The sequence below is a fragment of the Oncorhynchus masou genome, chromosome 8 (genome assembly GCF_036934945.1).
Source record: "Oncorhynchus masou masou isolate Uvic2021 chromosome 8, UVic_Omas_1.1, whole genome shotgun sequence".
NCBI classification, from domain to species: domain Eukaryota; kingdom Metazoa; phylum Chordata; class Actinopteri; order Salmoniformes; family Salmonidae; genus Oncorhynchus; species Oncorhynchus masou.
In genome coordinates this window covers 33759091-33784124 of record NC_088219.1, presented here as the reverse complement: position 1 = coordinate 33784124, position 25034 = coordinate 33759091, and the positions used below count along the sequence as shown (strand labels likewise).

The following is a 25034-nucleotide window of genomic DNA, read 5'->3' as shown; positions in this document are numbered from 1 at the left end:
GGCTACTCCCGCCTCCAGTAGTTAATCTAGAAGTGTTGGAGAGACTACAGAAAGATAGGGAGGGTGATGATCCATCTGATTCATTTAAGAGAAGTCTGGATACTGTGTATCAGGATTTTGTGGCCATTTACACAGATGGTTCAAAAGATGCAATGACAGGACGTACTGGGTCAGCATTTGTAGTGCAAGAATGTGGGGTGAAAGTCAGGAAACGTTTTACAGATCATCTGACTGTATATATGGCGGAGCTGATGGCCATACTGTTGGCCTTGCAGTGGGTGGAGGAAGTCAAGCCACACAGAGTAGTTATTTGCTCTGATTCATGTGCAGTGTTGATGAGTCTCCAGTCCTTTAGCTCACGTAGCAGACAAGACCTGCTTTATGAGGTGCTGCAAACCCCTGGCAGGGTTAAACCGATAAGATTTACTTGGTTCCCAGCCCATTTGGGGGTGGAGGGGAACGAGGCAGTTGATGTACTGGCTAAACAAGCACTTAGAAGTGGGGATGTTGATGTTGTAGTTTCAATGAGCAAGGAAGAGACAAAAATCCTGATATGGAAGGTGATGGTGCAGAGATGCCAGGAGCTGTGGAATAGAGATACTAAGGGCAGGCAAGGCTATTTTTAGGGACAGAAGAGACAAGGCTATGTTTACAAGTTTAAGGGTGGAACACAGCAAGTTCAATAAATTCTTATATGTGAAAGAGGCTGGAATCTAGTATGAGGGAGAAGGGGATACAGGAAATTCGTTTAAAGAGTATATTAAGTAGAACGTCATTAGATATAGTCTCAAATATTTTGAAATCTTTTTAAGGACAACCGGGCTGGCAGGTAGGATTTGTTTCTCCCCGCTTCTGGCCCACACTCCAGTACAGTACGTGGCGGTACTGCGCCATAACGTTGGATGCCAACCGCCGATAAACCGCACCGAAGAAGACAGGACAAGAAACAGTGGAGAGAGCAGGTCGTAATAATCGTTGTTGTTGAATGGTGTAAATGAGTAATGGTAGCTGTCTAATTTGAAAGAAAAACGGATAACTGGCAAGTTTGTTGGATAGGAAAGTTGGTTGACATTGGCAGTGACACAAGCTAACAGGATTTGGCGACTGGCAGTGACACAAGCTAACAGGCTTTGGCGACAGAGGCAACCGTTAGCGTCTAAGTTAACCAGTCTGCTAGCTATGAGCTATCTTGAAGACAAAACCATGCTCAGTTGATAACCGCCATAGATTGTTATCTAGCTAGCCAGAGTAGAGACACGATCAAAGCTATCGAAATATATGTTTTTGTCAACTGTTAGCAAGATCATTGACGTTGGCCAGGTAACGTTAGCTTTCGTTGTCCTAGTGAGCCCCAGCCAATGGCCATTGTTATATTGACAAGGCAAGTCAGTGAATAATTTATTGGGGCAAAATGAACTCCGACGAGACAGCAGCTCCAAAACCTGTCACCGATGATGATGGCATGTCATGGTGGTATCGATGGCTCTGCAAAATCGCTGGGGTCCTGGGCGGTGTATGTAAGTAAACGCTAACCATCCATTTTCTTATCTCCTGTGGTTGCACCTGCTTACTGTATACACGACCGTCTGATTCTAATCGGTCCTGGCGCACCCTGCTTCCACGTCTACAGTCTCTAAATGTTTTAATGGGTCTATGCCTTGCATGACAGTGACAGATCATGAAGCATGTTACCGGCAAGCATTTTAAACGTTTTTCTCATGACCTATTCCTGGCATACTAGCCTATTGTTTATTTATTTAACATGGCCCTTGACCAAAAATCGAATAAAATAAAGTTGTATTTATCACATGCGCCCAATACAATAGGTGTAGACCTTACCGTGAAATGCTTAAGTCCTTAACTAACAATGTAGTTCAATAAGTAGTCATTTACTAAATAAACAAAAGTAAAAAATGAAGGGAAAAAAGTAACACAATAAAATAACAATAAGGATGCTATATACAGGGGGTACTGGTGCGAGTCCATGTGCGGGGGTACAGGTTAGTCAAAGTAATTTGTAAGGTAGGGTTAAAGTGACTATGCATAGATAATAACCATTTGTCCATTCATATATACAGTCATTTTGTGAGACAGACAGAGTTGATGTTTGTGCTTATGTTGCACTTCCCCAGCATTAGGCCTATTGCAGCCCTGCCCTCCCTTCCCACCTATCCCTTTCCTGCCTTGCTGTGGCTGTGATACCGGAGTATTGGCCGTTGTATCACATTCCCATGCAGGACCGTTGCATAGTCAATGGGCTCTGTATTATTCAGCATGATGTAGAATCAGAGTGCAGGATAGGTCCTATATGCTTCCTCTGATGTTAGCTGCTGCAGAGTACTGCATGTATGTGTGTCTTCTTGTGTGTGGGTGTCTGTGGTTGTATGGCATGAGTGTGCTAGTTTGCTGAATGGTCTCGTCTGGTACTGTGGGATAAAAATAAAAAAAATCAGTGCCATAACTTTTCATTTAATCACACTAGTATAAGATCTCCATCAAGAGCCTCCGGAGTGGCTCAGCGGTCTAAGGCGTTCACTACAGACCCGGGTTTGTTCCCGGGCTGTGTCGCAGCTGGCCGCAACCGGGAGACCCATGAGGCGGCGCACAATTGGCCCAGCGTCATGAGGGTATAGTCGGGATGTCCTTGTTCCATCGCCCTCTAGCGACTCCTTGTGGGGGGCCGGTCACATGGACATTGGTGCGGCTGGCTTCCGGGTTAAGCGAGCAGTGTGTCAAAAAGCAGTGTGGCTTAGCAGGGTCGTGTTTCGGAGGACGCATTGCTCTCTATCTTTGTCTCTCCCGAGTCCGTACGGGAGTTGCAGTGATGGGACAGGGGAGAAAAAGGGAGTCAATTATTTTTTTTATTCCATCAATCAGTCACTAGTAGTGTAAGGTTTCTCTCCTGATAGAAATCATGAGCCGTGTTTTCAAGATTTTCTATGCTGCAGTATGTAACTTTTTGGGTGACCTGACCAAATTCACATAGAAATAGGAGTTACAGATATGTCATTCTCATTGAAAGCATGTCTAAGAAGTGGTAGATCTGTTTTAAGTGTGCTATTTCTATGCTTCATGTCTTTTATTTTCGGTTTTGTACACCAGTTTCAAACAGCTGAAAATACAATATTGTCGGTTATGGAAAATATTTCACAGCTGTTTAGATGGTACAATGATTCTCTACATTTTACTTGCTTGTTTTGTCACAAACTGAAATTAGGCAAACTATTAGAATTTTAGCAACCAGGAAATGGCTTGAGCAATTTCTGCACACTGCATCTTTCAATGGTTTCAAACCCCACAAGTTAATAATTTTGCCAAAATCAAAGTTGGGTACAAAAGACAAGATGAGCTACTGTAGTGGGCTGTGTGAATTAATTTACTTAAGTCTGTACCAACTTGTGTGTGTGTGTACACAGTACAATGGATACAAGGTAGTATCCCATCTGTTCATTGTCTGGGTCCCTAATCATGCTCACAGTGGACTGGTAGCACCCAGCAGAGCCAACCAGGCAGTGCATAGCAGGGGCCTTGTAGGAACTTAGCAGGGGGCCTGTAAACTCTGATTAATACCCATCATCTGCCACCTATTTGTCTCAAATATAGCTCTCTGCCAGAGAAGAGCTGAGCCTCTTGTGTTGGTTTCCCTGGTATCAAAACCATGTTTAAATGACAAATTCAGGCCCTTGTGGTTTCTAGTTAAGCTTTATTTGATTTGAGTTTGTATGAATAGGTTTGTATGAATCATCTTTCTAACTTGGAACAAAGACTCCTTTTATTATAGTCTGTTGGTATTCATGGTGTCCCTATTTGTGCCTGTATGTACTTGATCTAGTTGCATAATGAGAAATGTAACATTGCATGTAATATAATTTTCTCTCCCACTGAAGCATGTGCCATCTCAGGAGTGTGGATGTGTGTCACTGTCAACCCCTTAAACATCGCAGCTGGAGTATGGATGGTGTAAGTTTCAGTTTTCCACAATATGATCCTTACGTGTGTGCCTTTGTGTGTTTGCTCGTGTGTGTAAAAAATATTCACCAGCACTGTGTTAACGTCCTCCTCCTGTTTCAAGGTTGAATGCCTTTGTGTTGTTCCTGTGTGAAGTCCCATTCTGCTGCCAGTTCATTGAGTTTGCGAATGCAGTGGCGGCTAGAGCGGACAAATTCAAGCCATGGCAGAAAGCCTTCTTCTATTGTGGGTAAGAATTGGACTGAGACCTGCTGGCTTCACAGGTCTCACCTGTTCATTTGTCTTGGCCTAGAATTTAAATGAACCTTTAACCAGTTGATAAACCCACTACCGGTTTAATGTGATTCAGTGTTTCCCATACTCCTTCCTTGGGACCCTTAAGGGGTGCACATTTTGTTTTTTGTCCTAGCACTACACAATTGATTAAAATGAACCTTGATGATTATTTCAATCAGATGTGTAGTTCTAGGGCAAGACCCCCCTTGGGGTCCAAGGGACCGAGTTTGGGAAACATTTATTTTTTAGGATGGCACTTTTTCCTAAATCACAGTTGAAAAACACACTTCATATTCTCTGTAATCAATCCCTGTTTCTCTTATTTCCAGGATGGCACTGTTTCCCATTTTTCTGAGCTTCTCCATCACCACGTTGTTTGGGAATGCCATTGCCTTTGCTACAGGTGTCCTCTATGGTCTCGCCTCCCTGGGCAAAAAGTATGACTTTTCTATTTATACTTTTAGTGATAAGATTTTGGTTTGAATGTACTGTGTGTGTACATAGTGTACGTATTTTAGATGTCATTTTTTTTCTTGCACTTTTTCCCCTTTCAGTTCAAATTTCTCAATCAACATTTAGATTTTCAGGTGTTATTAATCAGTAACAAGATTCATTAAATGTAAAATAATGTAACGTCTTGTAACAGGAGACTGCTTTGTTCATACCCCTTATAAACTTGAGTGACAAAAAGTAACCCTGTGAATCTCACATTCAGCATCACCCTGTTTTCTTGGAAAATCTGACCATAATTCTATCCTGATTCCTGCTTACGAGCAAAAACTAAAGCAGCTAGTACCAGTGACTTGGATGCTGCGCTGTTTTGCTAGCACAGACTGGAATATGTTTTGGGATTCATCCAATGGCACTGAGGAGTATACCACTTCACCGGCTTTATCAATAAATTCATCGACTTCGTCCCCATAGTGACCGTACATACATATCCAAACCAGAAGCCATAGATTACAGGCAACATCCACACCAAGCTATAGGCTGCCACTTTCAAGGAGCGGGACACTAATCACTACGCTTATAAGAAATTCCGCTATGCCCTCAGAGGAACCATCAGTCAAAGCTTCAATACAGGATTAACATTAAGTCCTACTACACCGGATCTGACGCTTGTTGGATGTGGCTGGGCTTGCAAAATATTACGGATTACAAAGGGAAATTCAGCTGCCCAGTGACGCGAGCCTACCAAATAGGCTAAATGCCTTTTATTCTCACTTTGAGGCAAGCAACAATGAAGCATGCATGAGAGCACCAGCTGTTCCGGACGACTGTGTGATCACGCTCTCCGTAGCCAATGTGAGCAAGACCTTTAATAAACAGGTCAACATTCACAAGGCCACGGAGCCAGATGGATTACCAGGACGTGTACTCCGAGCATACGCGGACCAACTGGCAAGTGTTTTCACTGATATTTTCAACCTCTCCAAGACCGAGTCTGTAATACCTACATGTTCAAATGTAAGAAGGGCTATATAAATACATCAGCTGCTATATCAAAGTGCTGTACAGAAACCCAGCCTAAAACCCCAAATAGCAAGCAATGCAGGTGTAGAAGCACAGTGGCTAGGAAAAACTCCCAAGCAGACCATCATAGTCCCTGTGCCCAAGAAAGCAAAGGTAACCTGCCTAAATGACTACCGCTGTGTAGCACTCAAGTCGGTAGCCATGAAGTGCTTTGAAAGGCTGGTCATGGCTCACATCAACACCATTATCCCAGAAACCCTAGACCCACTCCAATTCGCATACCGACCCAACAGATCCACAGATGACGCAATCGCACTCTACACTGTCCTTTCCCACCTGGAAAAAAGGAACACCTATGTGAGAATGCTGTTCATTGACTACAGCTCAGCGTTCAACACCATATTGCCCTCAAAGCTCAATCACTAATATAAGGACCTTGGGACTAAACACCTCCCTCTTCAATTGGATCCTGGACTTCCTGACGGGCCGCAGCCAGGTGGTAAGGATAGGCAACAACACATCTGCCATGCTGATCCTCAACACAGGGCCCCCTCAGGGGTGGGTGCTCAGTCCCCTCCTGTACTCCCTGTTCACCCACAACTGTGTGGCCAAGCACGACTCCAACACCATCATTAGGTTTGGTGATGACATAACGGAGGTAGGCCTGATTACCGACAACGATAAAGACAGCCTATAGGGAGGAGATCAGAGACCTGGCAGTGGTACCAGGACATCAACCTCTCCCTCAACGTGAGCAAGACACAGAAGATGATCACGGACTACAGGAAAAGGAGGGCCGAACACACGGCAATTCACATCGACAGAGCGGGTTGAGAGTTAAATTTCACACCACCAACAAACTATCATGGTCCGAACACACCAAGAAATACGTGAAGAGGACACGACAATGCCGTTTCCCCCTCAAGAAGCTGAAAGATTTGGCATGGGTCCCCAGATCCTCAATTTTTTTTACAGCTGCACTGACCGGTTGCATCGCCTGGTATGGCAACTGCTCGGCATCCGACCGTAAGGCGCTACAGAGGGTAGTGTGTACAGCCCAGTACATCACTGAGGCCAAGTTTCCTACCATCCAGGACCTATATACTAGGCAAGAAATCGGCAAAGACTCCAAACATAGACTGTTCTCTCTGCTACCGCACGGCCAGCGGTACCGGAGCCCCAAGTCTAGACCCAAAAGGCTCCTTAACATCTTCTATCCCCAAGCCATAAGACTGCTGAACAATTAATCAAATGGCCACCCGGACTATTTACATTGACACCACCCTCTTTGTTTTTACACTGCTGTTACATCTTTGCAGTCAATTTTCCTCTACCTACATGTACAAATTACCTTGACTAACCTGTACCCCAGCACATTAATCCAATACCCCCCTCATTATTAACATTTTTTACTTTAGTTTATTTAGTAAATATTTTCTTAACTGCATTGTTGGTTAAGGGCTTGTAATTAAGCATTTCATGGTATATTCGGCATATGTGACAAATAAGATTGAACTTGTCATGCTTGCTTCTCTCTCTCCTCCCTCTTTCAGGGGCGATGCGGTGAGTTACGCCAGGCTGAATCACGAGAAACAGGGGGATGAGGAGAAGATGACTGGGACGACTGACGGGTCAATATAGTGAGATGGCTATCCCATCATCCCTTTATCTGTTCCCACAGAGGAACAACACTATCCTTAACCAAGGGACAATGTCATCCCTGCTACTCTCAGTTACTGAGTTTATTTATTTACCTAAATGGCTGCATCTTTGATGTCTTACTTGGTGTCATTTTTCCATATATATTTAATGTTGTTTGGTCCTTAGTGTGAATTTTGTTTTCCATGACATTTTAACATAAAGGTTTATCTGCTGTGCTGTTTTCCTGGTTACTGGGGTTACCCTTTTTGGCAAGTAGGAAAAGTTATGTACCCTCTTAGCCAATCCGCCTTTCAAGAAACCTGGGCGATAGTGAATGTGAAAGCTTTGTTTTTGTGAAGTCATTTCCCCAAATCATGTTACTCTCATTGTGCCGCCGGAAATTCATCCATTGAGTTATCCCAAACGTATATCCATTCCATCCAGTAAACCCAAAGATAAGTCCTCTTTTTGTTTAATATCTGTTACTTGCGATATACAATGGATGTTTAGGTTTAATGTACCTACAGAGGACCTCGGACATGGAGCTATGATGTAACCGTGAATCACAACAGCTTTCAGTGCATGTATAAAAAGAGCTACTTTCTCAGCATTCTAAAAATGTGCATCTAATCAAACAGCTGCATGTTGCGTCTTGAGAAAACCAGATTAAGAATGTGAGTTGAATAGCTATGCTGCTTTAGCACCTCTTAACCTTTCACATGCTATTGGTGTTCTCTTCTAGAACCTGATTGATCTATGCCACCTCAGAATATTTGTGACCCTACATACAGTAGTGGGATCTGCCCCATGGAAGCATGCTTTAAAGGACTTATGAGGGAATGTGTCTTGATTCAGGGACTATTTCGTGTGTAACAGAGCCATGATTTGCCTTTGTCCCTCAGTCAGGTGAAATATACACTTATGTCCAACCTCTGATCACAGGTACTAATGTGTTGTTCAGCAACATGCTACCGTTGGGATTATTTCCCACTTTAGCTCTGGATTGGAAATAATTTAGTTTCTCATTGAAATGGTCACCCACAACCAGTTCTCAGGTAGGCCTATTGTTTCCTAGATACTGGATAACTAGCTAACATGCTACTGCAGGTCAATTTAACCAATGCAAAAGGTACTATCCACATGAACCAGCTTTTGTAAAAAAAAAATGAAACACTGAAGGAACACCAGCGATAATCTCACTAAGGCATACAATATAAAATAATATTTAGGCTTAAGTTCATTAATATGCAACATGCATGTTAGCAGCTGTCTAATGTAGCTTCACTGTTACCTTCCCTGACACAGAAAGCAACTGGGGAAGAGCTAGAAATTGGGTTGACTACATGTTTCATGCATTAAACCAGAGGTCTCTATTGCCCATATACAGGAGGGACACTTATCCTTAGTTTATCATGATCTCTAGGCACAGAAGTTCTTCACGCCTACACTATACAGCACAGCTACACAATATTGTTATGGAACAATGGGCTCAAAAAAGGGAAGCGTTAATCTTAAACGTTAACAGGTTGCCCGTGCAGTAGAAATGATAACCGACCTGTAGTTTGCTGTAAGGAGTGTGTGCATATGCTTCTGTGTATTGATGTTGAATTTGGTTTGTCGCTTATTTATGTCACGATGAACTGGAGCCCAAACTCAGTTGCTTATTATATGGTATTGTTCTCTCCCCATCTGACAAAAAAATAAACATTCTGCCTTTTAAAACAATGCCCGTCTTTTCCCAGTTATTACATGATCCATGCACATAAGTGTAAAAACATTACATACTGCATGTGATTAAAGATATCAAACTTTTAATGTTAAAGCCCACAAATGCAACAGTTTCTCTAAACCTAACCTGTGGACGTTAAAAGATAAGAGATTACATTTTAAAACCCCGATCTGAACAAAAAGAACACCGAAGAGGATGTACCAGACAATGAATGAAAGATCGATGCATAGTTGAAGGAGCACTAGGATATTTGAGTGATTTGGGCTAAGTGGGATTTGAATAAAGTCAAAATCCATTTGAACAAACTTCTTTGTGCAATCCTTATGGGTCGCCAAACGATCCACTTCCCATTAATTCAGTCAAGCCACCTGTTCTGTGCCCCCTAGTCAATGGTTAGTCCACAGTCCCATAACAGAATGATACAGTTAAGACTTCAGAACCAGTCAGGTTCATTTGAGTTTTGCTGATTTGGGCTTCCTTGGTTCTTTGGTCTTCTTGATTAAGTCTGGGTTGTTATGACTCGCCTTGATCTCTGCTTCCCAATTCTTCTTCGCCATCGTGTACAATCTCATAGTCGCCTGGGCGTCTTGGACCTGCAAAACATTCTCAGACATTGGCTATGGCTCACAGAGGACAACTGTATAATTGTGATCTAAAAATGTTGATAAAAATCTGATTTACGGATGAATGTTCTCCCTGCTGTACTTTGACGTTAAGTATCTCTCTACACAGGAGTTTCAGAGAGGGCCGACCACTCTGAAAAGAAAATTACACTGTTCATACCTTCCTCTTATAGTGTTATTATAACTCATTCGGTCACACATAATACCCCCCCCCCCCCCCTCCCAAAAAAACAGTCTCTACCTTCACAATTTTCTTGAAGGGTTTATACTTCTGTGTGTCTCTGATTCTCTTTTTCGGGTGATCCAAGAGCAAAATCTGAAAGATTTCAGTATGGAAAGTGTATGTAAATGTTGACAATGATCTCAAGTCAAGTCAGGTTTTAGTTAGTGTAGGTTAGATCATAGAAGTATACCTTAAGGTCATTGTGAATGGCGTGTCCCACTAGCGTTCTCCCCCGGAGGATCTCAGCCACCTCTGTCTGTACAGTCTTTACATTCTCACCTGCAGCATACAACAGCATTGATGACACAAAAGTCACATTTGAAAACAATGCGCAGAAAATCTAGTTCAAAGTTTCCAAAGCCATCATAAGAACATTAATATAGTGTTAAGAGGTCTGAGGTTGGCTCATGCTGGGCACCGTTTTTGATGTTCTCCGGCCGGATGCCGCTAACAGCTGTCCTGTAGTCTGTCACCTTCTCTGTGGGCTTGACGTGTTTGTCGTAGATGCACTTCCCAAACTGGTTGACAAGGGAGACCCGGGCTACAATGCTGTCCTCTCCATCTGGCCCCACACCCACCATCTCACAGTCCATAGCTACCGCCTTGGTAAGGCTGACAGGTGCCATGATGAACAGGGAGAGAAAAAGGCTTGGTCACACCAGAAAAATCATTTCATTCAAGTGACTGAAGACAGCCAACAACATTCTGCTCTGTACTTTATGGTGAAGTAATAAGCTCAGGGCCCATATCCACAAAATGTCTCAGAGTAGGACTGCTAATCCAGGATCTGGCCATATAGTCTGTTGTAGAAAGTGCTACCTTTCCAACACAGCTGCTACCGTCATAGAGCACATGCAGATATACACCTTACGATTAAGAGCTGCTGGTGTCTAACTTACCCCTCGAACCCCCTGTCCTTGACCAGCGCCTTCTCTGTGGTCTGGGCATCTGTCTTCCGAATGCCTTGCATCTTCCTCATGATATCCGCTGCCTCTGTCCCCACTGTGGCCTCAATGTCGTCAGGGTCCACGTCATCAAACCACATGTCCGATCTAGTAGAGGACAGATTACATGTATTAACCCCCACAAACATTAACCAACACTGAGGTGCCAGTGGAAATAATGTGACAATTTGACCTTAGGTTTGGATGCAAGTTTGACAACTGACTATTGAAGTGACTGAACACTCAGACACAAACCGTGCACATGCCTTTCACTACAGTGAGAGGTTGTTGAAGTCAAAATCTCAATAGTTATATATATACACACACACCTGTCAGATGTTTTGCTTATGAGCGATATTGGTAACACTGGATGGACTTACTCAGTGGGTTTCTTTTCCTCCACTTCCTCTATTTTCTTCTTCTTCTTCTTCATCTGTGTGTTACCCTCCACCTGGGCATTGTTCGGTTTCTTCTTCTTGGCGTTAGGCTGTTCTGTCCCCGATGTTCCTGGACCTTTCCCATTCACCTGGGATTTATTGGGGACGGCACTGTCCTTCCCTACTTTCCTACTGTACACCTGCATGGTCTTGGCATCATCCACTGTCTTTGATAAGTATTTAGCAGGCTTCTTATCCTCCACCACCTCGTCTTTCTTTGAAATGTCTTTAGTGGGTTTCTTAGGGACTTCCTTCTTTGAGTTCTGCTGAACTGGTTTATTTTTTACTAGCAGGGGATTGGATTTGAACACCTGCAAGTAGAGAGTGAGCGAGCTTTAATAGCATCACAACATCCCATTTTAGACAGTAATGACATTGCACCAATGCCTTCAGGTCTGTAATCATCTATCCAAAAAATATTTAGCACAACATTTCTGACTTAGCCAAGTCATAACCAAGTCCTTACCTCTAGTAACGTTTTCCAATTGGCTGAAAACTGTTCGGCATCTTTCGGGGGAAGCAATGCATTGGTTTTACCTTGATCTTTAGCCACTGGTTGTTTCTTGGTGTGTTCAAAAAACTTTTTCTTTACAGGTTTCTTTTTCTTTTGGTCCTGGCTGGATTCTGGCGTTTTAGAACAAGCAGCGGAGTCCGTTTTCTCTGGCTTGACTTTAGACATATCTCGAGGACTATGAGCTTTGATTTAGAAAATATGTCTATCAATTCTCCTCTTCAAATTTTTTGGGGAGTTAGGCAAGCTAACGTTAGCTGCTAAAGACACGTTGCAGTGTAATGGCAGCCTGAACGTTCATTATAACTTTAGGTCTTCACGTCTCATTCTAAAAAGTGAACATTGCTTAGCGACTAGCCTTTGACTTAATATGTGACAGCCGACTATACTTCAAACGTCATGTTGCTCAGTAAATTGGCTTCTTGGATGACGTTAGCTTGCTAGCTACTTTTGCTAACATGTGATCAAGAGATCAAGCATTAGTTAGTAAATTAGCTGGCTAATTACATTTGCTAAAGCAATGATTTGACGGTTTGAACCGCAATAGTTCACCTCTACAAATACCTTAATGAATACTTACAAACTCGCCATACTCGTTATGCTTTACAAACAGATATCTACACATGTTTTTCCGTACGTCGTGCTGAAATGTGTACTTATGCAATGTGTCACAAATGTGAATGTCCGACAGGAAACGAGGGTTGGTCTTGGTTCCTAGAGACATCTTCTTTCTTTGTTTCTTCTATGCTATCATGGCGGTCCGCAAACAATCGCATGCCGCCACCTACTGTACTGGAATGTACGATCAATCACGATCTGCTCAATTCAGCACTACCATGAAAAAAAATTCTAAACCAAATAAATCCCTGACTTCTACCACACCCTCCACAAACACATTAAACTTGATCTATATCATGCTGAAACACTCCACCCTTAGGATTGTTCTGCATGTCAACAACCATTTCAATCTGTTACCCCCAATATCTCTTTTGCTGTCTCTGCAATAACCTTCAACCTGGCATTTCTGCTTTCCACATACCGAGTCGTATTGATAACCTTACCAATAAAATCTATGAAGACAATTTCATTAATTATCAAAGTTTCCTTTGACACAGCACATTCATGAGCACCAGATTTTTGAACAGGCCTCAAAACCATGCCAGGACCATCAGAAGCACCAGCCCTGACATTAGGTCCACTTACTACAGGTACATCCATGTAAGCTTCATCAGTCCATACTGTAGTTCTACCAAACTGTTTGACGGCCTCTGCATACGATACATCATGACTGATCCTATATCTCTGAGCCTCTCTCGCCTCTCTGTACCTGGCATCCACCAAATGCTGCACTCTGTTCTCCCGCACAATTACAGCACTTAACCTTCACATTGCTTCGCCATAATCATGTGCCCCTCCACACTTGGCACATATTTTCTTTCCTTTACACTGAGCAGCAAAATGTCCCATTCTTTGTCATTTAAAACACTGCAGTGCATATGGGACAAGTTCTCTAACATTGAAACTAAGGAATCCTACCTGTACGTTTCCCGGCAAGACTTTCTCAAACCTCAGCATCACTGACATCACAGAAGCTTTCACTTCTTTGACCCTCTTTCCTACTGATCAACCTTTTGGGCTCAATCTCTCTGCCTCCCTTCACATTTTCTTTAATATCATCTGTGGACATAGATATTGGGACCCCAGTGATGACTCCCCTCAATCTAGCATAAGCACCAGGGACATGGCTTCTCTTGCGGAGCCAGGCTACCACACAATCTACCATATCCATTAACCAAGCGAATTTCACTTCACCTACCTATTTCTCTACGGCATTAGTTAGTTGGATAGGATGTAAGTGGGGCCCTGTGGTCTCATCAAACACTATCACCACTTTCCACTCCAACATGTAAGTAATTTTGCTTCCTACCTTGGCCCTCTTCATGCTTTCTTTACTAGATGATCCACTGCTTTCTGTATCATGATCTCTCATTTTCCTATCTTTCCACTACCGACCATTCCGGTCCTTGTCCCTCATCCTCCTGGTCCAAATCATCACACCTGACACCAATATTGTTTGCGTTCCAGCAAAGCTGTTGCTTCACCAACTTTTTCTCAATTTCTTCCATTTCATCCACACTACTCACCACCATTTCCCATTCCCCCGAACTATGGATCAAATCTACACCGTGCTTAGACAATGCATACAGCAAGTCCACTTCTTCAGTGGGGTTTATCGGCGATTGGCATCCAACATTATGGTGCATTACCGCCACCTACTGTACTGGAGTGTGGGCCAGAGACAGGGAGAAACTAAATCATACCTGCCAGCCCCGTTTCTCTTAAAATATATAACAAACTATTTGAGACTATATCTAATGACGTTCTACTCAATATATTCTTTAAACTAATTTCCCGTATCCCCTTCTCCCACATATTAGATCTCAGCCTCTCTCTTTGCCTCTGATACTGCCCACACTGTAGCAATACATGCTCCACGGTCTCTGTTTCCTGGCAATAATCACACTTTCCCCTTGGGATGCTTTCCGATCACATTTAAGGTCTTATTCAACTGGCTGTGTCCCAGCCTTAATCTTAAATACCATCCTCTTTTCTGTCCCTTCCTGCCACCCCCCCCGACTTTCCTCTGTACTTGAAAAAAATGCCTGCCCTCCACTGCTCCTGCCATCTCTGCACCATCACTGTCCATATCAGGATTTTTGTATATTCCTTGCTCATTGAAACTAAAATCTCAACATCCCCACTACTAAGTGCTTGTTTAGCCAGTAGATCAACTGCCTCGTTCCCCTCCACCCCATACGGGGTGGGGACCCAAGAAAATCTTATCTGTATACAATTTTGACTAATCCTACAATGGGTTTGTAGCACCTCATAAAGCAGGTCTTGTCTGCTACGTGAGCTAAAGGACCGGAGACTCATCAACACTGCACATGAATCAGAGCAAATAACTACTCTGTGTGGCTTGACTTCCTCCACCCACTGCAAGGCCAACAGTATGGCCATCAGCTCCGCCATATATACAGTCAGATGATCTGTAACACGTTTCCTGACTGCCACCCCACATTCTTGCACTACAAATGCTGACCCAGTACGTCCTGTCATTGGATCTTTTGAACCATCTGTGTAAATGGCCACAAAATCCTGATACACAGTATCCAGACTTCTCTTAAACGAATCAGATGGATCATCACCCTCCCTATCTTTCTGTAGTCTCTCCAACACTTCTAGATTAACTACTGGAGGCGGGAGTAGCCACGGTGCATTTACAGGAATAGCTACCGTTGGACTAAAATCCCTTCAATACAGTCCCATCTTCTTCGACCTGGGTATTACCCACCCAGTCAAAGCTTTGTGTTTTCGCTCATGTTCCCAGCATTCCTGTAAAATCCCTTTCGCAGGATGAGACACCCCATGTCCCTGTAGGTTGTTCCAATAATTCATTGCCAGCTGCTGTCTCCTAATCTGCAATGGCATATCCCCCATTTCCACCTGTATTGCAGCCACTGGGGAGATCCGAAAGGCCCCACTACATATTCTGAGTCCTTGCCCCTCTATGACATTTAGCCTTTCAAATGAGGCCAGGGCTGCCGAACCATACGCTATACTGACATAGTCTATTACAGATCGAATCAATGCAGCATACATGGTTCTCAATGAGGAACGTCCAGCTCCCCACTCCTTCCTCGTCAGACAGCGCATCACATTTAGCACCTTTTTACACTTTCCCACCCCTCTCTCTGCCCAGGTCAGTCTACTGTAAAAGTATACCCCAAGGAACCTGAAGGCCCCCACACTCTCCAAGTTTCTCTCATATAACATCAAGCATACCTCATCTCCCACCTTCCTCCTGGTAAAGAACACTGAGTTTTCTCTACAGAGAACCTGAATCCCCACATTAATGCCCACCGCTCTACCTCATCAATTGCTTCCTCTACCTTCCTGCCTATGTGTGGCACATGTCTTCCCCTCTTCCACAAGGCCCATCATCTGCAAATAACGACATCCCAACATCTGGCTGTACCTGAAAGTAAACATAATTTATCATGCTTGAGAACAACAGAGGACTAATCACGCTCCCCTGTGGTGTACCATTATCCACCAGGTAGCTGCCTGATAGAGACTTCCACACCATCACCTGGATAGACCTTCCAAACAGGAAATCCTTTATCCAGTTGTACATTCTTTCTTCTATCCCCATAACATCAAACTTGATTAACAACCCCTCCGTCCACATCATATCATACGCCTTCTCCACGTCAAAAAAGGCAGCTGCACAGTCTCCTTGTTCACCTGAGCCTTCCTGACCTCTGCTTCTAAGCAGAGCGCTGGGTCCATAGTTCCCCTTCCCTTCCTGAACCCACTCTGATGTGGCCATACTAGCCCCCTGCTCTCCAGGAAGTTAGCCTCTCTGTAATCATATGTTCCATAATCTTACATTCCATAGTCTTACATGTGATGTTAAAGCTATTGGCCAATAGCTTGTTGGCCTCGTTGGGTCCTTCCCTGGCTTCCGGATTAGTACCACTTCTTCCAGCTGCCTTGTAGTTTCCCCTCCTCCCACACTGTGCTACATAGCCGTCTTTGTATCAACGACAATTGCATAATTATCGTATTTCGTCGTCCTAACGTATCTGCCCAGCAGCTAGCTAAGCAGCTAGCTAACACCCACTGTCCACTAGCACTGTAGAAACTATTACACTCAACTGAACGACTCGATTAGCGTAGTGTCAGCTAGCTACATAGTTGTCTTCGCTGTCTTCGTATCCAAGATAATTGTGCAGTTTAGAGTGTGTAGACTTAGAGTGATTATCTTAATTTACCGAGGTTAGCTAGCCAGCTATTTGTCGTCCTATCCGTAGGAAATGCTGCTCTAGCTAGCCAACAGCTAGCCAACCTCTACCGAATTGAACTCCAACTACCCGGTCAACATTCCGCCGCTCCACAGGTAGTATCACATTTTCATTTCACTTCATTACAGTACAACGGTTTGATTTGTTTGATCGTAGCTAGCCAGCTACATAGCCGTCTTTGTATCTAAGACAATTGTGTAGTCTAGAGCGATTTTCTAGGTTAGCTGGCCAGCTATTGTCGTTCTTCTAACGTAGCTAGCCAGCTAGCCCCCGAATAGCAGCACTGTAGTAACTATTACAGTACAACGGTTTGTTTTGTTTGATCGTAGCTAGCTAGCTACATAGCCGTCTTTGTATCTAAGACAATTGTGTAGCCTAGAGCGATTTTCTAGGTTAGCTGGCCAGCTATTGTCCTTCTTTTAACGTAGCTAGCCAGCTAGCCCCCGAATAGCAGCACTGTAGTAACTATTACAGTACAACGGTTTGTTTTGTTTGATCGTAGCTAGCTAGCTACATAGCCGTCTTTGTATCTAAGACAATTGTGTAGCCTAGAGCGATTTTCTAGGTTAGCTAGCCAGCTATTGTCGTTCTTTTAAAGTAACGTAACGCAATTACCTGCTAGCTAGCCAGCTAGCCCCCGAATAGCAGCACTGTAGTAACTATTACACTCGACGGAACGACTTGATTAGTGTAGTGTCAACATCGCAGCCACTACCAGCTAACCTACTCCAGCAGTACTGTATCATTTCAATCATTTTAGTCAATAAGATTCTTGCTACGTAAGCTTTAACTTTCTGAACATTCGAGACGTGTAGTCCACTTGTCATTCCAATCTCCTTTGCATTAGCGTAGCCTCTTCTGTACCCTGTTAACTATGTGTCTATCTATCCCTGTTCTCTCCTCTCTGCACAGACCATACAAACGCTCCACACCGCGTGGCCGCGGCCACCTAATCTGGTGGTCCCAGCGCGCACGACCCACGTGGAGTTCCTGGTCTCCGGTAGCCTCTGGAACTGCCGATCTGCGGCCAACAAGGCAGAGTTCATCTCAGCCTATGCCTCCCTCCAGTCCCTCGACTTCCTGGCACTGACGGAAACATGGATCACCACAGATAACACTGCTACTCCTACTGCTCTCTCTTCGTCCGCCCACGTGTTCTCGCACACCCCGAGAGCTTCTGGTCAGCGGGGTGGTGGCACCGGATCCTCATCTCTCCCAAGTGGTCATTCTCTCTCTCTCCCCTTACCCATCTATCTATCGCCTCCTTTGAATTCCATGCTGTCACAGTTACCAGCCCTTTCAAGCTTAACATCCTTATCATTTATCGCCCTCCAGGTTCCCTCGGAGAGTTCATCAATGAGCTTGATGCCTTGATAAGCTCCTTTCCTGAGGACGGCTCACCTCTCACAGTCCTGGGCGACTTTAACCTCCCCACGTCTACCTTTGACTCATTCCTCTCTGCCTCCTTCTTTCCACTCCTCTCCTCTTTTGACCTCACCCTCTCACCTTCCCCCCTACTCACAAGGCAGGCAATACGCTCGACCTCATCTTTACTAGATGCTGTTCTTCCACTAACCTCACTGCAACTCCCCTCCAAGTCTCCGACCACTACCTTGTATCCTTTTCCCTCTCGCTCTCATCCAACACTTCCCACACTGCCCCTACTCGGATGGTATCGCGCCGTCCCAACCTTCGCTCTCTCTCCCCCGCTACTCTTTCCTCTTCCATCCTATCATCTCTTCCCTCTGCTCATACCTTCTCCAACCTTTCTCCTGATTCTGCCTCCTCAACCCTCCTCTCTTCCCTTTCTGCATCCTTTGACTCTCTATGTCCCCTATCCTCCAGGCCGGCTCGGTCCTCCCCTCCCGCTCCGTGGCTCGATGACTCATTGCGAGCTCACAGAACAGAGCTCCGGGCAGCCGAGCGGAAATGGAGGAAAACTCGCCTCCCTGCGGACCTGGCATCCTTTCACTCCCTCCTCTCTACATTTTCCTCCTCTGTCTCTGCTGCTAAAGCCACTTTCTACCACTCTAAATTCCAAGCATCTGCCTCTAACCCTAGGAAGCTCTTTGCCACCTTCTCCTCCCTCCTGAATCCTCCTCCCCCTCCCCCTCCTCCCTCTCTGCAGATGACTTCGTCAACCATTTTGAAAAGAAGGTCGACGACATCCGATCCTCGTTTGCTAAGTCAAACGACACCGCTGGTTCTGCTCACACTGCCCTACCCTGTGCTCTGACCTCTTTCTCCCCTCTCTCTCCAGATGAAATCTCGCTTCTTGTGACGGCCGGCCGCCCAACAACCTGCCCGCTCGACCCTATCCCCTCCTCTCTTCTCCAGACCATTTCCGGGGACCTTCTCCCTTACCTCACCTCGCTCATCAACTCATCCCTGACCGCTGGCTACGTCCCTTCCGTCTTCAAGAGAGCGAGAGTTGCACCCCATTCTGAAAAAACCTACACTCGATCCCTCCGATGTCAACAACTACAGACCAGTATCCCTTCTTTCTTTTCTCTCCAAAACTCTTGAACGTGCCGTCCTTGGCCAGCTCTCCCGCTATCTCTCTCAGAATGACCTTCTTGATCCAAATCAGTCAGGTTTCAAGACTAGTCATTCAACTGAGACTGCTCTTCTCTGCATCACGGAGGCGCTCCGCACTGCTAAAGCTAACTCTCTCTCCTCTGCTCTCATCCTTCTAGACCTATCGGCTGCCTTCGATACTGTGAACCATCAGATCCTCCTCTCCACCCTCTCCGAGTTGGGCATCTCCGGCGCGGCCCACGCTTGTTGCGTCCTACCTGACAGGTCGCTCCTACCAGGTGGCGTGGCGAGAATCTGTCTCCTCGCCACGCGCTCTCTCCACTGGTGTCCCCCAGGGCTCTGTTCTAGGCCCTCTCCTATTCTCGCTATACACCAAGTCACTTGGCTCTGTCATAACCTCACATGGTCTCTCCTATCATTGCTATGCAGACGACACACAATTAATCTTCTCCTTTCCCCCTTCTGATGACCAGGTGGCGAATCGCATCTCTGCATGTCTGGCAGACATATCAGTGTGGATGACGGATCACCACCTCAAGCTGAACCTCGGCAAGACGGAGCTGCTCTTCCTCCCGGGGAAGGACTGCCCGTTCCATGATCTCGCCATCACGGTTGACAACTCCATTGTGTCCTCCTCCCAGAGCGCTAAGAACCTTGGCGTGATCCTGGACAACACCCTGTCGTTCTCAACCAACATCATGGCGGTGGCCCGTTCCTGTAGGTTCATGCTCTACAACATCCGCAGAGTACGACCCTGCCTCACACAGGAAGCGGCGCAGGTCCTAATCCAGGCACTTGTCATCTCCCGTCTGGATTACTGCAACTCGCTGTTGGCTGGGCTCCCTGCCTGTGCCATTAAACCCCTACAACTCATCCAGAACGCCGCAGCCCGTCTGGTGTTCAACCTTCCCAAGTTCTCTCCACGTCACCCCGCTCCTCCGCTCTCTCCACTGACTTCCAGTTGAAGCTCGCATCCGCTACAAGACCATGGTGCTTGCCTACGGAGCTGTGAGGGGAACGGCACCGCAGTACCTCCAGGCTCTGATCAGGCCCTACACCCAAGCAAGGGCACTGCGTTCATCCACCTCTGGCCTGCTCGCCTCCCTACCATTGAGGAAGTACAGTTCCCGCTCAGCCCAGTCAAAACTGTTCGCTGCTCTGGCCCCCAATGGTGGAACAAACTCCCTCACGACGCCAGGACAGCGGAGTCAATCACCACCTTCCGGAGACACCTGAAACCCCACCTCTTCAAGGAATACCTAGGATAGGATAAGTAATCCTTCTCACCACCCCCCCTTAATGATTTAGATGCACTATTGTAAAGTGGCTGTTCCACTGGATGTCAGAAGGTGAATTCACCAATTTGTAAGTCGCTCTGGATAAGAGCGTCTGCTAAATGACTTAAATGTAAATGTAAATGTGTTGTGCAACACCAAAACCTTATCCAGTGCCTCATCACTAAGATGGGCCAACATAATATAGCACACCTCATCTTTCCCAGGTGAAGTTAACCCAGCCTTAACAATTGCCCTTTTCACCTCTGCCATGGTAAACACATTATTTACATCCTCCCTCCTATCCAGCACTCCAGGATGTTCCTCTCTCTCCCCCTCTGCCCCTCCTCTTGTCACGTCCTGGCCTTAGTATTCTGTGTTTTCGTTATTATTTTGGTTAGGCCAGGGTGTGACATGGGGATTTATGTGGTTTGTTTTGTCTGGGGTTGTTTGTAGTTATGGGATTGTGGTTAGAGTAGTACTCTAGGTAAGTCTATGGTTGCCTAGAGTGATTCTCAATCAGAGGCAGGTGTTTATCGTTGTCTCTGATTGGGAACCATATTTAGGCAGCCATATTCTTTAGGTCTCTTGTGGGTGATTGTTCCTGTCTCTGTGTTTGCACCAGATAGGGCTGTTTTGGTTTTTCACATTTCTTGGTTTTGTTAGTCTATTCATGTATAGTTTCTTTATTAAAGAACCATGAATAATAACCACGTTGCATTTTGGTCCGCCTCTCTTTCACCAGAAGAAAACCGTTACAGAATCACCCACCAACCCAGGACCACAGGGAAGGGGTCACAGGGGAGTCAGACCTGAGTCAACTCCCCCTGTTTACCTTAAGGAGCCATGGATGGAATTGGAGCTGTTGGCGAAGCTGAGTGCTGAGTCTGAGAGTGTTGAGGATGTATTGGACAGAGTAGAGAAAGCTGTTGCGCCCTGAGGAGCGTGTTAGCTGTCCGATGCCACCTGTGTCAGTTCCTCGTACTCAGCCTGAAATGTGTGTTGGAGTTCCGGGGGATTTGATGCCAGCTATACACACCAGGTCTCCAGTACACCTTCACAACCCGGTGTGTCCTATTCCTTGCACTCACCCGGAGGTGCGTGTCCCCGGCCCGGTACCACCAGTGCCGGCTCCCCGCACCAGGCTGTTTCTCAATCCCATCAATACAGGTGCTACCGCCTGTTCGGCGCTACCAGAGCTTCCGCCCCTCAGTCCAGAGGCGCCAGAGCCCTTCATTCCAGAGGCGCCAGAGCTCCTCAGTCCAGCGCTGACAGAGCCTTCCTCCTCTTCAGCGCTGCCGGAGTTTTTCACCTGTCCGGCGCTGCCAGAGCCTTCCTCCTCTCCAGCGTTGCCAGAGTCTCCAGTCTGTCCAGCACCGCCTGAACTGTCCGTCTGCCCAGCGCCATCTGAGCTGTCCGTCTGTCCAGCGCTGTCAGAGCCTACCTCCTCTCCAGTGCAGCCAGAGTCTCCCGCCTGTCCGGCTCTGCCAGAGCTCCCGCCCGTCAGTCCAGAGGCGCCAGAGCCCGTCAGTCCAGAGGCGCCAGAGCCCGTCAGTCCAGAGGCGCCAGAGCCCGTCAGTCCAGAGGCGCCAGAGCCCGTCAGTCCAGAGGCGCCAGAGCCTTCCTCTCCAGCGTTGCCGTAGCTTCCCGTTTGCCCAGTGCCGCCAGCGCCGCCAGTGCCGCCAGTCTGCAAGGAGCCGCCAGTCTGCAAGGAGCCACCAGGAGCCGCCAGTCAGCCAGGAGCCGCCAGGAGCCGCAAGTCAGCCAGGAGCCGCCAGTCAGCCAGGAGCCGCCAGTGCCGCCAGTCAGCCAGGAGCCGCCAGTCAGCCAGGAGCCGCCAGTGCCGCCAGTCAGCCAGGAGCCGCCAGTGCCGCCAGTCAGCCAGGAGCCGCCAGTCTGCAAGGAGCCGCCAGTGCCGCCAGTCTGCAAGGAGCCGCCAGTCAGCCAGGAGCCGCCAGTGCCGCCAGTCAGCCAGGAGCCGCCAGTGCCGCCAGTCAGCCAGGAGCCGCCAGTGCCGCCAGTCAGCCAGGAGCCGCCAGTGCCGCCAGTCAGCCAGGAGCCGCCAGATCCGCCAGTCAGCCAGGATCCTCCATTCAGCCAGGATCTGCCAGAACTGCCAGTCAGCCAGGATCTGCCAGAACTGCCAGTCAGTCAGGATCTACCAGAGCCACCAGTCAGCCAGGGTCTGCCAGGATCCGCCATTCAGCCAGGATCCGCCATTCAGCCAGGATCCGCCAGTCAGCCAGGATCCGCCAGTCAGCCAGAACCGCCAGTCAGCCAGGATCTGTCGGAACCACCAGTGAGCCAGGATCTGCCAGAACCACCAGCCAGCCAGGATCTGCCAGATCCATCAACCTGCCTGAGCTCCCCCTCAGTCCCGAGCTTCCCCTCGGTCCTGAACTTCCTCAGTCGTGAGGCACCCCTCAGTCCAGGTGGGCTCTTTGTTGGGGTTAGTAGGCCTGGGTCGGCGGCGAGGGTCGCCAATCAAGGGACGCGAAGGAGGTGGACAGAGACTATGTTGGAATGGGGTCCACGTCCAGCGCCAGAGCCGCCACCGTGGACAGACGCCCACCCAGACCCTCCACTATCGATTTAGGTGGCGGCCGGGAGTCCGCTCCTTTGGGGGGGGGGGGGTACTGTCACGCCCTGGCCTTAGTATTCTGTGTTTTCGTTATTATTTTGGTTAGGCCAGGGTGTGACATGGGGATTTATGTGGTTTGTTTTGTCTGGGGTTGTTTGTAGTTATGGGATTGTGGTTAGAGTAGTACTCTAGGTAAGTCTATGGTTGCCTAAAGTGGTTCTCAATCAGAGGCAGGTGTTTATCGTTGTCTCTGATTGGGAACCATATTTAGGCAGCCATATTCTTTAGGTCTCTTGTGGGTGATTGTTCCTGTCTCTGTGTTTGCACCGGATAGGGCTGTTTTGGTGTTTCACATTTCTTGGTTTTGTTAGTCTATTCATGTATAGTTTCTTTATTAAAGAACCATGAATAAAAACCATGCTGCGTTTTGGTCCGCCTCTCCTTCGACACAAGAAAACCAATACACCTCTGACACATTTGCAGAGCTATGCCTTGGACAAACGCTTTGGCCATCATCTCTGCCTTCTCATCTCTTACTGCCACATCTTTCCCACTTGTTAACACTGGATAATTCCACTCCCCTCTGACCCCACTCATCCTCGTAATCATCCCCCACACTTCTCCCACAGGTGTCGCCCTTCCAATGGTGTCACAGACCGACGCCAACATGGCCTCTTTGCCTGACAGATAGTTCTCCTCACCAGGGCCTCCTTACGCTGAATCAGATGTTGAAAGCGATGCATCCTTTTCAGTACTCTAAATGCCCTGTTCCTACTCCTCACCATTGCCCCACACTCCTCTGTCCAGCATGGGACTGCTTTCCTTCTCGTCATTAGCATAATGTTTTTTTTATACGACTAAATTACAAGGAAGCATACTCTACTGACACACAGATCAATAAAACGACGTTGTGTCATCCATATAGTAATACAACAAACCCAACCTCCATGCCCCAAATCCCCTCAACCTGCCTCTCTGAACAGAACTTCTGATCCCCAGCAATAACCACGATAACTACTGCCAGTAGGAGATGGCATAGAAAGGTTTTTCACAAAATACTTTAACACCAGGGAGCAGTGTTGTCTTAATGATTCATCACATTCATCCTGTTTCAGAACAATGCACCCAAATCACACTTCAACATACAAGACAATACATGTAGGTCTACATTTGAAGTATTCTTTATGCATCAAATCAAATCAAATCCAATTGTATTGGTCACATACACATGGTAAGCAGATGTTAATTGCGAGTGTAGCGAAATGCTTGTGCTTCTAGTTCCGACAATGCAGTAATAACCAACGAGTAATCGAACCTAACAATTTCACAACAACTACCTTATACACACACAAGTGTAAAGGGATGAAGAATATGTACATAAAGATATATGAATGAGTGATGGTACAGGACGGCATAGGCAAGATGCAGTAGATGGTATAGAGTGCAGTATATACATATGAAATGATTAATTTAGGGTATGTAAACATATAAAAGTGAAATTGTTTAAAGTGGCTAGTGAAACATGTATTACATAACCTTTAGAACTTCGATAAAGGCCATAATATGACATGGCCCATTATTAATAGGATGATTTGTTATTAGCATTACTCCATTTGAGTATCATGGTTAATTAATTCAAAACACGGACGGTTGAGGAGCAAATCGGTGGCAGTCACCGCAGTGTAAAAATATATCACATAATGTGATTATCAATTGTCACACGAATTAATCCAATTCAATTCAAGGGGGTTTATTGGCATGGGAAACATGTGTTAACATTGCCAAAGCAAGTGAGGTAGATAATATACAAAAGTTCAATAAACAAAACAATCATCTGTGTCTCCAACGCCCCCCCCCTCGCACACACACACACACACACACAAACAACTACGTAAATTATCGTGCGTTTTTCCTGAGTGCACGCGCCTCCGCCGCTGTCATTGCTGT

General features: G+C 46.2%; 2 protein-coding genes across 2 annotated transcripts; one reads left to right on the top strand and one right to left on the bottom strand.

Annotated features, from left to right (window-relative positions):
* Positions 1 to 307: 307 nt before the first annotated feature.
* LOC135544560 (calcium channel flower homolog) lies at positions 308 to 9084 on the top strand. Its single transcript, XM_064972274.1, has 5 exons — positions 308 to 1517; positions 3888 to 3960; positions 4073 to 4198; positions 4575 to 4682; positions 7272 to 9084. The coding sequence occupies exons 1-5, from the start codon at positions 1412 to 1414 to the stop codon at positions 7357 to 7359; spliced, it is 501 nt and encodes a 166-aa protein (XP_064828346.1). The 5' UTR covers positions 308 to 1411; the 3' UTR covers positions 7360 to 9084.
* A 69-nt stretch (positions 9085 to 9153) lies between these two features.
* LOC135544559 (RNA exonuclease 4-like) lies at positions 9154 to 14007 on the bottom strand. The gene is made up of 8 exons (XM_064972273.1): positions 11782 to 14007; positions 11259 to 11626; positions 10834 to 10986; positions 10353 to 10546; positions 10125 to 10213; positions 9953 to 10027; positions 9770 to 9844; positions 9154 to 9681 (listed from the first exon to the last, which is right to left on the bottom strand). The coding sequence occupies exons 1-8, from the start codon at positions 11992 to 11994 to the stop codon at positions 9538 to 9540; spliced, it is 1311 nt and encodes a 436-aa protein (XP_064828345.1). The 5' UTR covers positions 11995 to 14007; the 3' UTR covers positions 9154 to 9537.
* Between the last annotated feature and the right edge of the window lie 11027 nt (positions 14008 to 25034).

Bases quoted from the DNA above. Each gene is read 5' to 3' on its own strand.
- LOC135544560 (XM_064972274.1), top strand. From the start codon at position 1,412: ATGAACTCCGACGAGACAGCAGCTCCAAAACCTGTCACCGATGATGAT. The intron at 3,961-4,072 runs GTAAGTTTCAGT...TCCTGTTTCAAG, and splicing joins GCAGCTGGAGTATGGATGGT to GTTGAATGCCTTTGTGTTGT. The intron at 4,199-4,574 runs GTAAGAATTGGA...TCTTATTTCCAG, and splicing joins AAAGCCTTCTTCTATTGTGG to GATGGCACTGTTTCCCATTT.
- LOC135544559 (XM_064972273.1), bottom strand. From the start codon at position 11,994: ATGTCTAAAGTCAAGCCAGAGAAAACGGACTCCGCTGCTTGTTCTAAA. The intron at 10,987-11,258 runs GTAAGTCCATCC...GTCCTCTACTAG, and splicing joins GAGGAAAAGAAACCCACTGA to ATCGGACATGTGGTTTGATG. The intron at 9,845-9,952 runs GTAGAGACTGTT...TTTTCTTTTCAG, and splicing joins CCTTCAAGAAAATTGTGAAG to AGTGGTCGGCCCTCTCTGAA.